Source organism: Poecilia reticulata, chromosome 21, assembly GCF_904066995.2.
Source record: "Poecilia reticulata chromosome 21, P_reticulata-male-v2, whole genome shotgun sequence".
NCBI classification, from domain to species: Eukaryota; Metazoa; Chordata; class Actinopteri; order Cyprinodontiformes; family Poeciliidae; genus Poecilia; species Poecilia reticulata.
This window is the reverse complement of record NC_088850.1, coordinates 11,945,880-11,962,789: the sequence shown is the minus strand read 5'-3', so window position 1 is coordinate 11,962,789 and position 16,910 is coordinate 11,945,880. Positions and strand designations below refer to the sequence as shown.

Here is a 16,910-nt window from a genome sequence, read left to right as displayed (position 1 = left end):
ATCTCGCTCATTAAAAAACATCTCACAGACACAATGGAGCTCACTATCCAACCACAAGGAGAAGAGGGTGGAGATAGGCTGGGAACGAGGGGCACCGTGGGACTGTCATTCAGTGAGTGGGTTTGAAGTTCATGGAATGTGGACTTGGATGTGATGTGGGTACAAGTACAGGGGAAAAAATGTGCCAGAGTTCGTCTGTCCTAAGATGACTTGTATCATGCACACATCTGGAACAAGTTTATACTCGAAAAGAATAGGTGGTTTTTCCTTTCACCAGAAGCTGAGTGAATATTTTTATGGAAATTATCTGACATATTTTTCATGCGGATTCTTTAAAATCGAACTCATTTCTGGTGCAGGTGTGAAGTTGACGAGAGTAACTTACCTGTCATGCTGGACTTCAGTCACAAGGCGGCGTTGCTAATCAAGCAGACGGAAAGTTGGGTTGCACCTCGGCTCTGGGAAGAGTGTCTGCCAGGGCTTCGAGAGTCAGGAAACCCGCCGGCTTTTCTTTGGCCTGCTAATGTTAGTTTGCCAAACTTAGCTAGAGCGTGAGCAAATTTAGCTAACACCTGAATATCTTTTATATTAGTCGAAGCTATGATTTTTTTTTAGTTAGTCTTATAACTTTACTGAAATGCAACGAGTGAATTTAAAAGATAATTCGGACAGCAATGTTATGACAACGGATGTACATTGCTAAAGGTTAGCTATCCTTGCTATAACTTAAACATCACCAATTATATTGACTTGGTGGCTATGTAGTGTGAATGTTCACATGATATGTGAACAAAATATAAACCCTGTTCCTTATTTACACAACACTGTTATAAGTTAACCTAACGTTTGTTTATGCTACTTGTTAAGCATGCTAACACCTTAGCTTTTTCTACTATAACGTTAATGAATGACAGCAAAACTGTTTCTTACCATTAAGCGAAATCAAAATCCTTAAAGCCTTTAGCATACAACGAGTTAATGAAGACCACGTTATTTAAAGTTAAATTATACCAGGGGGAGTATTCATTTGGCTCAGGCCAGCGTTAAATCCCTTTAGCCCCGAGCAGATGACGCCTAGCTAACTGTGACAACCCACCAGGGGACCCCTTGGACACCACCTTGTTGTCATCAAGTTTGAACATAATTAGCTCACATCCTGTGTTGTCTGTCTGACAAAGCTGTTGACTTCATTAGTTGGATGTATGTACAAATATGATGTTCCAGAAATAGTAATTGTCAGAATACTAATACATATTACATACAATTATTAAACATGGTTATGTGAATATGAATCAAATTCTGAAAACACCCTCTTAAACACCCTCATACTGAAGTAATCTGTCTGATGTTTGTGATGTACATTTGGATCTAGAAATTAGTATAGTCAAATAGGCTTATGTTTTATTTCTAAAGTATATACCTGCTGTTACAGCCAAAAATGTCAACATTTTATTTTCATTTATGTGATAGACAAGTACAAAGTTTCACATAATTGAGGAGCTGAAGAAAAAAGATTAATGGTTTTCCGTACTGTTTTACAAATAAACATCTAAAATGTATGGCATGCATTTGTACAAGCATTCAGCCTCCTTCCACTGGTCCGCCAGTGTTTTATATTCCCAGAATAAGTACAGCAGTTCTGTGAGGTTTGTGTTCCGGTGAGTTTACATAATGATGAAGACTGTAGAGTACGCCATAAGTTTAGCTAGTTTAAAGCAGGGTTAGGTTTTAAAATAATATTCCAAGCTTCAAACATATCACAGTGTGCTTTTCAATCCATTGTCACAAAATATACAGAGTAAGGCGCAACAGCAAGCTAAGAGTTGGTAAAATTAACTTAAAAGTTTAATCACATTATTTTGTGTTACTTGTAAAAGTGACTACTAAAAATCTTTACAACTTATTTGCAGACTTTTTAGGCAACCTTATGGCTGTGACTGCACTACTAACACAGCCCCACAAACACAAAAGCTATTACCTATTATGAACGTAGCACACATTGCTTGAATTTAGATGGAGAAACAAAAGATAACCCAAAAGTACTAAAAAAGATGGTGAAAGTGTTGTAAAAACTTAAACTCACTCAAAGAACAAAATAATGTGTTGGAGGATGGCTTGTTTTATTTTAGAGCAAAGATTATATGTCACACTTCCTGAAACTAATTTGTGAAATACTATCTAAATGAAATAAATGGTGTGAAAAGTTATGTGAATGTGAGTGGGATAATGCCACAAAAAGTGTTTAGAAAGACTGAAATCAAGCTAAACCTGTTACTTCAAATAGACCTGAGGCAGAGTCCTTCCATGACTCTGATTTGTCCCCAATTGATCTGCTCTTTATTTATAGCTACTATTTATAACCTACTGTGCTTTATCTGTGCAAAATAGAGCTTTGTCCAACTACTACTAGCATGCATCTTCCTAAGTTAATGCTTTAAGATTCCTGCAATTTGATCCGGAAATATGTAATGTACCGCATGCAAGACGCAAAAGTGCTAAGAACTATCGTTGTTGCATGCCGGCGGACATAAATAGATGTGTGTCTGGTATCAGTGAGGTTCTTGGCATGGATTCCCAGGCCATAGGATCAGTTCTGTTGCTAGTTTGGCTTCGGTGCAAATGAGAATTATCTACTGGGCATCCAAAGCAGTTGGTCTTAACACTAAGCTGTATCTAGGCTTGTGCCCAAACCAGTATCACTCGTTGAATGAAACTGTGAATTAAATGCAAGCAGATGATCAACACTAACAATCAGAAGATTTCAAATCCTAACACGATATTCGCTGCTTTCCTCCTCCTCCGCAGCCATTACATGAGATGCATCAAAAGGCTCTTCACTGCCTTGCGTTGCTTTGTGAGTAGAAGACGATGGTTTGCATTTCAGTTGTGGTATAAGCTATGTGCTCCAGACCTGACGGCCAGCTATGTTTAGAAGCACAGTAATCGGTATGAAAGGTTTCAGCAACACAGCCGCACAGGGACAGATGGAAGCATATTAGATCAGCCTTAGGGGCTTTGAGTGTTGCCTGGAAACAATTAGCAGTTTAAAAAACTTTAAACAGCTTACCAACACCGAGACGCGGGAATTATGTGGCAAGTGAGAAAACGTGTTCCACAATACTCAGCACTGTTGCTCTGGATAATACAGATTTTATTTATTATACACAGGATACCTCCAGGCATCAAACCCTCTCGTTTATCTCCTCTTTTTCACAAACAGTTGAGATAAAGTGTGTTCAATATTTTGTGACACAAGCATCTAATCCTAATTTTAGTTTTTCTTCGTGAATGTTTTTTATTGATATTCATCTCCCTTTAACCTTGTCTGATTTTGAAACATTAGAATCATGCTTTTTATTATTTCACAAGACAAACCAACACAAACTAGGAGTACATTCTTCCACAATTGTTTTGCAATGTGGATGGATGGATTTTTATATGTAATAAAATTTAAATAACCAGAGTTTGGATGTGGGGCATCCAAACTCTGTAGATAAAGTGTAGATCAATTGGGCACTTGCATAGAAGGCATAAACAGTGCTGGATTATCATTACAATGTGTAAAATTTAAAATTGGTTTGGGTTGGTTATTATTTTATGAAACACAAAGCAGAGGCTTAGCGCATAAAATCTTAAAGAGGCATCTTATCTTTATTAGCCAAATGAATCGCTGTTTTTACCTTTAAAACAGTCTGCTTTGAGAGAAAATATAACACGGGTAGTTTCATTTGCACCTGCATGCAGCCGAATCCCTTCTGGGTGCTGCAGAGGTGGTGGGTGAGTCAGCCTGGCTGTTTTTTTTTTTGCGCTGGCAGATTCTAAAGACCTTTTGGCAGTGTGTTTATTTGTATACAGCCTGTAATTGTACAGACAGATCCTCCAGTAAGCAAGGGGGCAGAAGCAGTGTGTGTGAGGCGTCGCCTCTGTGACCCAGTGAGAGCGAATTGTACGTGAACAAGACTGGATGGAAAAAGAGTTGTGAATAAGGTTTTGTTTTAATACTATTGACATAAATAGATTTGTTTTGATTCATTGATGTGTCGTTGCTGTCTTAAATAGATGAGAGCGTTGCATTTATTCCTGGGCCCGTCTTGAGGACAGTGAACTCAGCTTTGCAGGGCAGCGAGAGTGGCTGCTGACTAATTAATCCTCTTAGTGTTCTTCACTCCGCAGCTTCACTCTGTGGCAGTTGTTGACTTCATTTCAAAAGCGTCCAGGTGGTGACCTAAAACTTAGAGCGAGCAAGTTCACGCATCTTTGATGGGAAGATAACTTTAGTGCAGGAGTCCTCATTACCTCAGGATTTACACTATTTTTTTTTTCCTTGTATGGGATACATCTTTATTATGATATCTGTCTACAATTTCTGTGCAATGGAGTCAGCAGAGGTGGATTATGACAAGCTGGTTACATCTATCCTAGGACAAATGCTGGATTTGAGGAGTGGGGGCATAATATGTAAAACAAAAGAGGTTAGTACTCTACATGATACAAATTACACAGAATAGTTATAAAAACAGTATACAGGACTCCAACATTGAAACAAACAGGTATTGGTGACTGACAGACTCGAGTAACTAAACATTATTCACAAAGACAAACCGCTTGTTCCCACTTTTATTTCCTTTTTTTAAAAATGCCCAGATGACAAAGCATTTGTTTTAAACAGATTTGTTTTTCTTTTTTTTTCTCTTTTTTACATCTAAACTGTTGTGTGTGGACACAGAATCTTAGAGAGAAGGAGATTGGTGACAGTGGACTTTTAGAGGCTTGGAATGCAGGCAAGAAGGACCTGGAGGAGTTTAACTCTCCATAAACCAGCTCAGAGCTAATTCTGGCTACCAGATAATTCAGTTGAAAGCTGCCTTCCTCGTGGCGCACACTTTGTCAACATGTGGAGCCAAACAAATGTTATTTTGAGTGTTTGTTGCATACCCAAATCTGCCTCAGGAATCTCAAAACAGATCAAGTAGATTATAAATGCTTGCTGTTTTGTAGTTGGTAGAAGAAGGTATAAAAACAAGAGCTAAATCTGAGCTATAATTAACATTACCTTGTTATCTTTAGAATTTTATTTAAGAAATTATTCCTTTATTACCTATTCATAAGTACTAAAACTGTGTTGCGGTTTTGTAGATATAATTAAAGTAAATTGTTTTAAGGAAAGTGGAAAAACTGAACTAAATATATCTCTTACAGTGGATAATATTAATTGGTGCTATAAAGGCTCATCGGGGATGCAAAGCTCCACTTTAAATCCTAAAGCTTTGTTCAGATATGCATGAACAGAAATGTTGAAAACATTTCAGTTCCTTTTTCTATTTGCAATGATACAACAACCAGCTTCAGTGATTTTTAAAAACAGGAAATGACAAGTTGGAATTTATTGCAGTTTGTCTCATATAGACATACATTCCCAATAAATACTTGGTTACATGTTCCTTAGTAAGCTACAACTCTACCCAAGCTTGTTGTATCACCAAGACTATGGCATAATTCCAGGTGGATGTTTGACTGCTATGCTTGTGAGATATGATTAAGATTAACATGCTTTATCTGTCCCAAACCAGTTCTAATTTAAAAATAGTTTGTCTTTTTTGTCATCAGCTTGAAAAGCAATGCCTGATTTTCATTGCTTAATTTTAAGTTGTATTTTTATTATTATTATTGTGAGCGTGTTTTAATTGTCCTGTGGCAAGACCAGGTTTTAATCAAATGGATATTGATTTGAGGTGATATTGAAACATTTGGAGGTAGTCCCTCATTTCAATTTTTCCACCTAGATTGTGCAATGCACAATTGAAGTGTTCCCATGCTTGACAGTTGGTAAAGTATTCTTAGGTATAAATGTCTAAATAGACACAAGGAACCATCGGAACACATCCAGTAAATTATGAATTTGTGCACAATGTTGATATTTTGAAGAATGAATCAACACAAATTGTATATTGGATAATCATTCCACCTCAGAAAAACAGTTGTTCAAATGCACCATTAAAAGCCAAAGACATGAACAACACGGTTTATGTTAGATTAGGAACCTTTATTACCTACTGTATTACAGCATCTGTGAAACATGAGTTTGCTGCATGAGGTCCAGGACAGATTACAATTGATAGAACCTGCGTGTATTTGGAAAATGCTTAGATATCAACAAACGGCTATACAACTTGGACAAGTGCTGAGTGGTTAAGAACAAAAACAGTTCTTCTCAATAGTCAAGTCTAAGTACTGACCCGAATCCAATTAGAAAGGTTAAGTGTGAGTCTGAGTTGAAGAGTCTACGAATAACATTAGTGTCTCAAAAAACACTTTAGCGTCCTGGAAATAAAGCTTCTCTGCACATAGGAACTGGTAAAAAAAAAATGACAAGATCCACATATCATTTTTCTTAATTCAAGCCATTTTTCTGAAGAAGTTTGGTATGTAAATGTAGCAGATTTGAGTAAATTAATAAATTCCAATGTAGTTGCAGTAAAAGCGGTATCACATTTTTTATTGAAATTGATTTGAAAACAGTAGAAGATTTTAAGGCTCCATGTTGAAATTGTTCACTTCTGATTTTTCTCCTTTCCCCTGGTACACCTCAAGTCTGCAGCTTCCTCCTGATCTAAGCCCAACAGGTGATGCCAGCTCAGGTCACCATGGTGACCTTTGCTGACACCAGGCAGGTCTCTCCGATGGAGCTTCATGAACCTCCGTGTCTGAGTGCCACGCTGTCTCCTGGGATCAGGCGGAAAAAGATGCTGTGGCAGAACGCAGTGAAACACATCATTACCCAACAAGAGCTCAGCTCTCAGGTGATTCACGGTTCAATCTAAACCTTAGTTTTTCTGTATTCTAGTTGTTGATTGAAGTTGAGTAACGCTTAATTCATTATTCCACCCATTTAAGTCTTGTAGTAAAATAGAGCCTACACATGACGTTTCACAGTCGAAACCATGAAAATGTGCCAGTTATTTCATTCACTTTCTTTAGAATATGACAAAAGTAGACCAAATATAAAGAGAAAAAATTCTAAAACCATGTTTTCTTTCTCTCTAGTAAAGCCATTTTCCATTGCAAACCACTGATTTCCTTTTTTCATCAGGTGGGTGTGGAACCAGCTCGCAAAATCTTTGTGACCGATACCTACATAGATGAGATCAACAAACAAATCCGCAGCAAGGCCTCCCGTGGAGTCACAAAACGCCGCTCCTCCACATTCAAAGTCCACAGTCGAACCTCCACCAGCACGCACGGCAGCATCAGGGTCCCAACGCAGCACTACACCAGCGACGCTGACTTCTTTGTGCACTGGTGCAACACTGTTCACAGCGTTTACATACCCATGCTGGGGCACACCTTTAAATCCCGCGATCTGGAGAAACTCTACCAGCAATACTCCTCCCACCAGCGGAGGAACTCTCTGGCTGTCACCAATGTAATCGATGCAGTGACTAAGCTCCACATGTTGGTCCTGTATCTGGCACTGGCCCCGGACGCTGTTACGGATCGTTTGCGTGGCTATTTGACTGGCATCTTCATGGTGCTGGCTATAGCGCTTTGCATACTAGTGTTAACTTGCAAAGACTCCATGTCCCCACAGTGGCTTCATTATGCTGGCATTGCAAGTTGGCTGTCACAGACCACGCAGATCCTAGGGGGCCTGGCTTATGGACTAGAAAAAGACCCATCATGGTATATTTTGTTCACACTGTTTGCAACATACACACTGCTGCCATTACCTCTGCTGTGGGCAATGTGTGCTGGCTTCCTCACCCCAATACTGCACATTTTGATGGAGATATGGTTCCACTACAATGATGCTTTGCTTTTGAATAAGGTAAGTAAAGCAAATGTTAAAAGATTAGTTTCCCAACAAAAGAAAATCCTTCTGGAGACTCACAAGAAAAAAAATGACAACATGGTTTCAGGTGTGCTGGACAATGTTGCAGGAAATGGCTAAATAAAACCCGTCTCTTTTTGTTCTTACTTTGGGTTTATTTGATCTTGTTAGTTAGTTATTTCCTTCAACCGTTTTTTTAATCCAAATGTTCTAGATTTTGTCGTTTGAAATAAAATTTAACACTCTGATTCCAGGTGTTTGCCAAAGGCCTGCTGTACATGGGCATGAACACAGCTGGCTTGTTCATCCACTATCTGACAGACCACGCCCAGCGGCAGGTTTTTCTGGAGACGCGGCGCTGCATTGAGGGTCGCCTTAAACTTGAGCAAGAGAACCAAAGACAGGTTGCATAGTGACAAAAAAAATCGCACGTTATTAATTTCTCAAATTTTTTATTTTCATTCAACCTTTTAGATAATCATCATTCTTTTACATTTTTCTCCTGTGATTGTCCTTGACTTGCCAGTCATTGATGACTTCCTCGTGTTGTTGCCTCACAGGAGCGACTGGTCCTGTCTATCCTCCCTCGCTTTGTTGCTTTAGAAATGATCGCTGACATGAGCTCCATGGAGAACGAACTCATCCCCCACGAGTTTTATAAGATCTGCATCCACCAGTATAAAGATGTCAGGTACTTACACTGGCACGCATTTGTGATTGTGGATCTGCAATTCTTGACCTTTGTGATGGTGGACCTCTTGATTACCACCCATATTAAAGCAAATTAGGATTTAAGGGTGATTAAATGTTTAAATCGTCCTTTAAATTCCATTCTTGTTTCTGTCTTCTGTCTTTAGCATCCTTTTTGCAGACATTAAGGGCTTCACCCAGCTGTCTATAAACCTGTCAGCCCAGGAAATGGTTCTAACCCTTAATGAGCTCTTTGGACGCTTTGACCGACTTGCTGAGGTTAGAACCTGCATCATTTCTCTGTGATCTCTCATATTGATCTGAGAATCATCAGTCTGTTATATATTCATTTCTTCTCTCTTTGTAATGTTCACCTATTGACTTCTAATCTTTTTTTTTAATCTTTAGAAAAACAAATTAATTGGCCTTAAAGAACAAATATTAACCTTGTGTTACTCATGTGTTACTCATGTGTTATGTCCTAACATTTCCTAATATTTAAACTATATATCTTTTTCTGCTGGCTGTATTCTAAAAAGCTCTTTTTTTTATATCTTATCACAGGAGCATCACTGTTTGCGGATAAAGATACTGGGAGACTGTTACTATTGTGTTTCGGGGGTACCGGAGCCGCAGCTTGCCCATGCACGTTACTGCGTAGAAATGGGCCTGGCTATGATCAGCACAATACGGTCAGAGTTCATGTCCTTACAGAAAGAGAGTGATATACAATGAGGCTACGTACCTGGATTGTCTGAATAAATGAAAACGCAAACGCTGGTTCCTTTGAACAGGCTCTCAAGATTGCTCAGAGTTTGGGATCTTTTATGCTTTCTTCTTTTTGACTTGCTCAACTAGTTTTTTTTCCAGTTCAAATCTGATTCGGAAATAATTGGTCCTAATGTTTTATCTAATCAGACCAGAGTAAACAATCCCCGTTAAAGTGGGCTTGATTTTAGCACTGAAGTTTCATAAAATCCACAAAGAAGTTTGATAATAAGAATCAGAATGTGCACTGACAGCATCGTTCATTGGAGACCAAGTTCAGTTTGCTGCTGTAAGAAAAGTGCCGGATGTAATTTTTAACCTACACTGAGCACCTCTGTGACAGAGCTGTTCTGGACACAGAGAGGACGCATCTCTTCTGCTCCTCTCTATGAGGGGGCGCCGACGATGATTTTAAAAGGAAATGCCTCTAAAAATGTACTTAAAACTCTAAAACAGTATCTGGTGATGTTTGATCGTGAGTTTTATAGTTGGTGGGATCAGTCAAGCTTCTTTAATTGCTTTAAAAATGCCAGACTTGTCCAGAAGCAGCTGAACATTGACTTGGACATGAGGATCGGTATCCACTCCGGCTCCGTCCTCTGCGGGGTCCTGGGCTTGCAGAAATGGCAGTTCGATGTCTGGTCCTGGGACGTGAGCATCGCCAACAAGCTGGAAGCGGGAGGAATACCTGGGTGGGTGTACCATGAATAAGCACAGAGGAGCACCTGAATGGTCGCTTTTGACATGTGACGAGAAGATGCGTAACCCGTGTTTGTTTCTTGTCACTTATCCAGACGTATCCACATCTCCAAGGCCACCCTGGATTGCCTGGGAACCACATACGAGACGGAGGACGGCCACGGTCGTGACAGGAATGAGTTTCTGCGAAAACACAACATCGACACCTTCCTTATTTGTCCTCAAGAAGGCAGGAACCATCCGGAGCCCATAAAAGTCCAGAAGAGCATTCGGACCTGGAGCCCAGAGATCCCTTTTGGTCATGCCATCGATATGAACTGCGTAAGTGTAGGGACACAAAACAGATTTGAGGAGTTTACATTTATGTGCTTATTATTTAGCCTTTTATTCGCTTTAGTCTTTTTTGATGTTGTTCCTCTACAGATTCTGGCCTCTTTCACCAACGGCTCTCTGCCCAGCTTATGGCAGTGCACCTCCAGAGAGATAAACAAACGCATCAAACACGCTACCCAGGTCCGAAGCAGTGAGCGCATGCGCAAGGAGCACATCACTGCTCTGACCCTGGTGTTCAAAGACACACACATAGAGAACAAGGTACAGCATGTAGTTGCAGTTTATAATCAGTCTATGGAGGTAATGTACTTCTTCTTAGTATTAAGAAATGGTCATCGCAGATTTTTCTAAATAGTTTAAATGAACTCAAACAAGTTACTTTGTTGTATTTAGTTCTCCCAGATCAGAGATGAAATGTTTAACTCCAACATGGTCTGCTCCTTCATCGTGCTCCTCTTCCTCATGGCTGCCCAGGCTGCCATCCCTACTCCCAGGTGGGAAGATGTTGAGTTGTCTAATGTTTTTATTGTGTGTGTAATGCAGGAAGCATGAAGAATTAGAGTTGCAGACTATTAAAGATATGGAGCAGAAATATTTCACAGACTGTTTAACAGTCTACCAGCATTTAAGACATGTGATGACGTCTCAAAAAACAGCTGTGAGATAAAGAGAGAACTAAAAAAAGACTTAAGCAAAACTATACTTTTTAGAATTGTTCCCAAGTAGGTAAAACTTTGAGTGAAAAAAAAATAAAAACAATCAAATACAGAATGTATGGGAAGGAATGACAGGAAATGACCAAACTGCTATGCCATTCTGTCCAATTTTCTGTCCTGGATGAACATTTTTCCTCGTCTTCTCCCTACTGGGTGTTCCACCTGCAGACTGTTCCCCGCCGTCCTCCAGTTTTCCCTCTTCCTTCTTGCCTACTTGCTGCTCCTGCTGGTTGCCCTTGCCGAGGAGTTCAAGTGGACTCCAGCCGCTTTGCAGAGGTTCTGCTGCTGGATCCACGAAAACAACAGCGCCCGAAACCTCCTCACTCTCACAGCCATCATCGCCAACTTTGGCTTGGCTTCGACTGACTTGGTGAGAGTTGGAATTTGCACAAGGGCTGAGAAAACTAACACACTTTTTGTTCATCTGCTGTTTCCCCATCTGCTTTTCTGATCACCGGATTTGCATTGTAGTTTTATTAAAGAAATAAGACATTTATTTGACACGTGTATAGACTGAAAACACGTGTTTTCAGTCTATACACGTACTTTACAAGTATAGTACCGTACATAGTTTAAATTATGACAGCTTGTTTGTTGCTGCCACCATGTGGCCACAGATCTCCTGCTGCAATTTAGCCAAAACAGTTCAGCACTTTGTCTGCAAGCGTATGGAATAATAAAATTTAAACAGATCACGGAAAGTGAACGTTTTTTTTACGTTGTGTGTTGCATCTAGGTGTGGTGTGTCCTAACAGCCTCTGAAGAAGCTGACATAATGGAGGAGAAGAGCCCAGGCTCACATTCAGTCTCCGTCTGTTCTTATCCTGAGGTAGAGACAGAACGGTTTCGTTTCATCTTATATACTTATACTGGCCACATCACATGTTATTTTCTTTAACACATTTTCAAAAAGGTATAGTGCAGTCCACACTCTTTGGCCCTCCGGATAAAGACGTGCAACACTTCTTTGTACATCGTCTCTTCTATGTTTCTTCAGTTTTTGTATCACATTTGGGTAACTCCAAACACCCTTCAGTGACCAGTTTTCCATTTTTTGGCAAAGGCAGCAACAACATTTGTATTTAAAACTTTCTAGTACTTAGGACCTCATGATGTCTTGATCCTTAATAACATTTCCCAGAGCTTTCTAATAGAAACAGTCCCACAGCATCACACATCATTACTGCGCTCAACATCGGGCATGAAATACTTTTCCACATATTCACTCTTTGCTTCAGCACAGATCCAACCAAAGTGTTTGTATGACGGTGCTGCAAAAAGTGCACATGCGAAGACAAAAAATGTGTTTATTGCAGAAAATAAGGTAACTTTATTGGCAAATAGATATGACTTGTTCTTGGAAATCTCAATAGCCTCATTTTTATTAGTTCCTGTCAGGGTGGTAGTTATGTGAGTTTAGTTACATTTGTGATGATAGGACAGAAGTTGTCCTATCATCACATGTGAATGTGAGTAGATATGTGAGTAGATAACTCTAGATTAAAAACTTCCTATCCTCTCTGCTACGTCCTCGTCCCTTTAGATCTTCGTGCTGAGCGCCGTGGTCGCCATGGTGACGTGTGCCGTGTTTCTGCGCCTGAACTCCCTGCTGAAGCTGGCGGTGCTGCTGCTGGTGGTGATGGTGTACTCCTACCTCATACACCTCGCCTTTGTCACGCTCACACGCAGCGACGCCCAGCACAGGTCAGTTGGTTTACGCTCGATTTTACGTTTTGCCAACGAGCCGGTCCGCTCCAATGCAAGATGAATTTGTAACATTTTTTTTTATTCCTCTCTGTTATTTCAGGTCCCACTATATCAGGAGAAAATGGATTTCCATTCTTCTCATGGCGATGTTTATTGTAGCTGTCTTCTACAACGGGCGGCAGGTATTTGTGAGCTGATCACTTTCTCCATATTCCCTGTTCAGTGTGTAGCCGAGTCATCTTCATGTTTCCAAGCTGCATTCCAGAGTGGATGGTGACTCTGCCTCTGTTTGCGTTCCAGTGGGAGGCCACCGCCAGACTGGACTTCTTGTGGCGTCTGCAGGCTCAGCAGGAGGTGGAGGACATGAGGGAGCTGCGGGAACACAACGAGTGTTTGTTGCACAACATCCTGCCCTTGCATGTCGCACAGCATTTTCTGGAGCGCAGCAGACACGATGAGGCAAGGGGTGGAAGCTCTTCCCAGAGGTCGCAGAGTCATTTTAAGGCCCATTCTGGGAATGCACAACCTGGGCTAGCGCTGAATGATAAATGTAGACGCACCGATCGGGCTTTTCCTGGCCGATACCGATGTCTAGTTTTGTTGTTTTTTAAGTGGAAATCGTTCAGATTTTACCCGACTCTGATCTTTTGTATTATAAAGGCTAAACTTTCTTAGAGAAAGGGGGAAACGTGCAGCGAATTCTTCGATAGAGGTGATGTTTATGACTTTTCACAAAAAATGTAGGAATCACAAGATCATGCTGATTATGTTCCAAATCATTATCAGATTTTAATAACACGCGCGTACATGTTGTCGGTTGTTGTGCTTATTGACCAAAACTGGTGCAATTTCTTAGTTTTAACACATTTAATGAGTAAAGGAAAGATCAGCAATCAGAGGAAAATTGGTTGCTTCAGCTGTTTGATCGATTAATCTCTATTAATGTGTTTGTCACAATTTTCCACTGTAGGACCTTTACTCCCAGTCCTACGAAGAAGTGGGTGTTATGTTTGCTTCTGTTGCCGGGTTCGATGAGTACTTTGAGCAGAAGGAGGTCAAACATGAAGGAGTGGACTGCCTCCGACTGCTGAACGAGATTATAGCCGGCTTTGATGAGGTGAGCATGCAGCAGGATCTGTATTAGTTTGCCTCTTGGAGTAACTACTATGTGCGTGGCAAAAAAAAAATAAAAATACAGAAATAATTACAAAGTATAGATGTGAAAAGTTACGCTTTTGCTCTGTTGTTTATATCTTCTAACAAGCTATTGGAGGAATCTTATTTCCACTACGTGGAGAAGATCAAGACAATCGGAAGCTGTTACATGGCGGCGTCTGGTTTAGCTCCGAACAAACGGGTGAGATTTTACACTTTCATGGTTTTGCCTAAAACAGAATCGGTACTCCCAACATTTCCGTTCTGTTTTTAGTAAAACAGAAAGTAAGACAGAATGACTGCCGTGACTAAGATGAAGTGTATACAAACTTCTTCCACTGTTCTACATAACTGCTTGGATCATCAGAATAAGCTAGATTTTTATCTCTGGCACATGACTCGGCTTCGCAGGCCCGCATCAGTCCGCTTTTTTTTTTTTTCCTAGGGATCGTTGGATGAGTGGAATCACCTGAGCGAGCTGGTTTTATTTGCTTTGGCCATGCAGGAGATTTTAAGAGAGATAAACAACCACTCTGCCCAAAGCTTTGAGCTGCGTGTGGGTAAGTAACTGAGCTCCTACATGTAGTTCTTTTCACCCCTGTAAAAGAGGGCTACAAAAAACTAAAATGAACTCAACTTTACCATATCCTAAGACAAAAACTTACAATTTAGAAATGTTTATGGTGAAAACAAACCGCCACACACTATCATGAAATAATAGTTGGGGTTTATTGTTTAGTTTTTTTAACACCTTTTTTTTTTCCTTTAAAAACATTTCATATCTTATGCTCTCTTTCTGCTCATGCCACAGGTTTTCTCTAAGTCTTAGGCCTAAGTACTGAGATGGCTATGGAAGATGACTCACTTTATGTCTGTCTTACTTATTTGGCTAAATCAGTTGATGACGCCTTTTCACTTTTCTGGTAGAAGCCACCAGATTTCTATTGAAACTTTTCAAGATGCCAAGCAGTCCAAGAGGGTCTTAAAGGTCTATGGACGAGAAACTGTGACGTCCTTGTTGTGATGTCTTTGGCCACAAACCTCCAGCCAAATGCTTAATTAACACTGGACTCGTCCAGGTATCGCCCACGGACCGGTGATTGCAGGTGTGATCGGTGCCAGCAAACCCCAGTATGATATCTGGGGATCCACAGTGAACTTGGCCAGTCGCATGGACAGCACAGGTGTGAGCGGACGCATCCAGGTTCCTGAGGCCACCCGCAAGATCTTGGCAGAATGGGGATTCGTTCTGCAACTTCGAGGAGAGATATTTATTAAGGGGGTAAGACAAAGTGACTCATGGAGACATTAAGTCATACAAAGGCAATTTTAAGTAATTTCCAGGCTCAGTTAGGTATAAAAATATTTGAATTCACACTAGTAGCTTTCTAAAAGCAGAAACTGTCATACTATACAATAATATTCACACCATTTTTTTTTCACATTTTGAACTGAACATGAAATCTCTGTAGCATGCACAAATATTTGTGGTTCTAACATAATAAGATGTAGGAAAAAATAAGCCTCAAAAGTGATGAATACTTTTGCAAGACTTCGCTTATACCTTAGAAAACTGCTTCGGCTGCGACTTGAAAACGATCCTTTGCATTTTACTTCTCCTCTTGATGCCTTAGGTGAGTGAATGCCAGGGGAAAGTCCGTACATATTTCATAAGCACCATGCGCAGTAAGAGGGGCAGAGTTGGAGGAGAGAAGTGTTCAGGTGGCCGAGCGGGAGGTCGCATGACCCTGGCCGGAGTGGTGCACGGCCTCGTCCAGGCCAGGCACAAGGAGAAGATGAGAGAAGCCAATGGGAATTTTGGTTTAACCCCCTGCAAACTGCAGTGCTGAGAAGTAAACCACGTGGTCCACAAATGGTGTTTCTCCAAGTTTACAGGACAAAGTAAAAACTTGCCAAAAATCCTTGTTCCGGTTTCGTCTGCACTCCTCCGACTGAGAAAGTCCTTTGTGACTTCTTAGTCTGTGTGGTAAAGGTTCAGAGTGGTGTTTTCTGAGCATTGCTTTGAAATTAACTTGAAGACATCTTTTATGCCATTTTGTTTAGTTAAGGAAAAGCCAACGATTCTTTGCTGGAACAATATTCTGGCTAGATGACAGACTTTTGAGCCAAAACACAGAATACCTCAATAAGACCAGCTCAAATGGCCTATTAAACTGTGAACAAATGTTTTTACTTCATTATTGTTCACCCACTGTTAACAGGTACATTATGTGTATTCATGTTATCTCCTATTTGGTTTCTCTCTTTTTTTTGTCTGTGTATTAATTAAAAACTCATGTAACTCTTCTCTTCTTGCAAATCAAAGTACAAAGAATGTAATTTGTTTAAGTAACCATATATTTTATATCAGGTCTGACGCAGTATGTGCTTGCTATTTTGTGCTGTTATTGTGCAGTTTTAATAAGTAATATACATATGTTACATATATGTATATCTGTATGTCATTTTACAGATATACATTGTATTCATTTCTTTTTATAATTTCAGCCAATAAAATGGGCAAAGGGGAATTTGTGTCTCCTGTCTTTTGTTTGTTTAGGGGTTTTTTGTTTTTTGTTTTCTTGCTTATATTAATATGTGTACTACTGAGATGTTATTAAAACTCAATTCAAAGTTTATGTAATTTCTTCCTCCAACTTAGTACCAGTCTTACATGTTCTCTTTTGCGATTAAGTGGAAATTCACTTTTTTTAAAAGAAATCCTCCAGAAAATTTGCTTCAGGATTTAAAGTTAATCTGAAATGTAAGTGTGGATTATAAATCCAATATCTTTAACATATAGAAGTTCTTGTTTTTCTCTTAAATTTTATCAGAACACTGGCACTAGGACTAGATTGTGTAAAGACATCGTATTTTTTAACAGTATTAGTGAAATACTGAGTTCGACTTTTCTGCATCTCCATTAGTCATGACTGCAGCTACCGCGGGTATTCGCTGACAATCGTCTATTTCGACGAGGGTTCACTCGCTGGTATAAAGAATGTAATCACAAA

General features: G+C 40.0%; 2 protein-coding genes across 4 annotated transcripts in view; one reads left to right on the top strand and one right to left on the bottom strand.

Moving 5' to 3' along the window:
- LOC103457561 (protein EFR3 homolog B) overlaps positions 1-517 on the bottom strand; it is a 28,249-nt gene extending 27,732 nt beyond the window's left edge. The window contains exon 1 of the mRNA XM_008397806.3: positions 386-517. Within this exon, the coding sequence (XP_008396028.2) occupies positions 386-392 (7 nt within the window). The 5' untranslated portion in view covers positions 393-517. The remainder of the gene's footprint in view (positions 1-385) is intronic.
- Positions 19-16,427, top strand: LOC103457562 (adenylate cyclase type 8). 3 transcript variants are annotated; one of them, XM_008397811.2, is made up of 21 exons: positions 19-112; positions 6,592-6,800; positions 7,091-7,825; positions 8,083-8,232; positions 8,389-8,519; positions 8,686-8,797; positions 9,083-9,210; positions 9,820-9,978; positions 10,081-10,306; positions 10,409-10,579; positions 10,712-10,812; positions 11,203-11,404; positions 11,771-11,863; positions 12,578-12,738; positions 12,842-12,923; positions 13,042-13,200; positions 13,712-13,858; positions 14,006-14,098; positions 14,342-14,456; positions 14,976-15,178; positions 15,531-16,427. In XM_008397811.2, exons 2-21 carry the CDS (start codon positions 6,627-6,629, stop codon positions 15,744-15,746), a joined length of 3,558 nt encoding a protein of 1,185 aa, XP_008396033.2. In that variant the 5' UTR covers positions 19-112; positions 6,592-6,626; the 3' UTR covers positions 15,747-16,427. The 3 variants fall into 3 exon arrangements, with proteins under 3 accessions (XP_008396033.2, XP_008396034.2, XP_008396032.2); XM_008397812.3 differs by lacking the exon at positions 19-112 and adding an exon at positions 520-705; XM_008397810.3 differs by lacking the exon at positions 19-112 and adding an exon at positions 2,873-4,472.
- Positions 16,428-16,910: the final 483 nt, after the last annotated feature.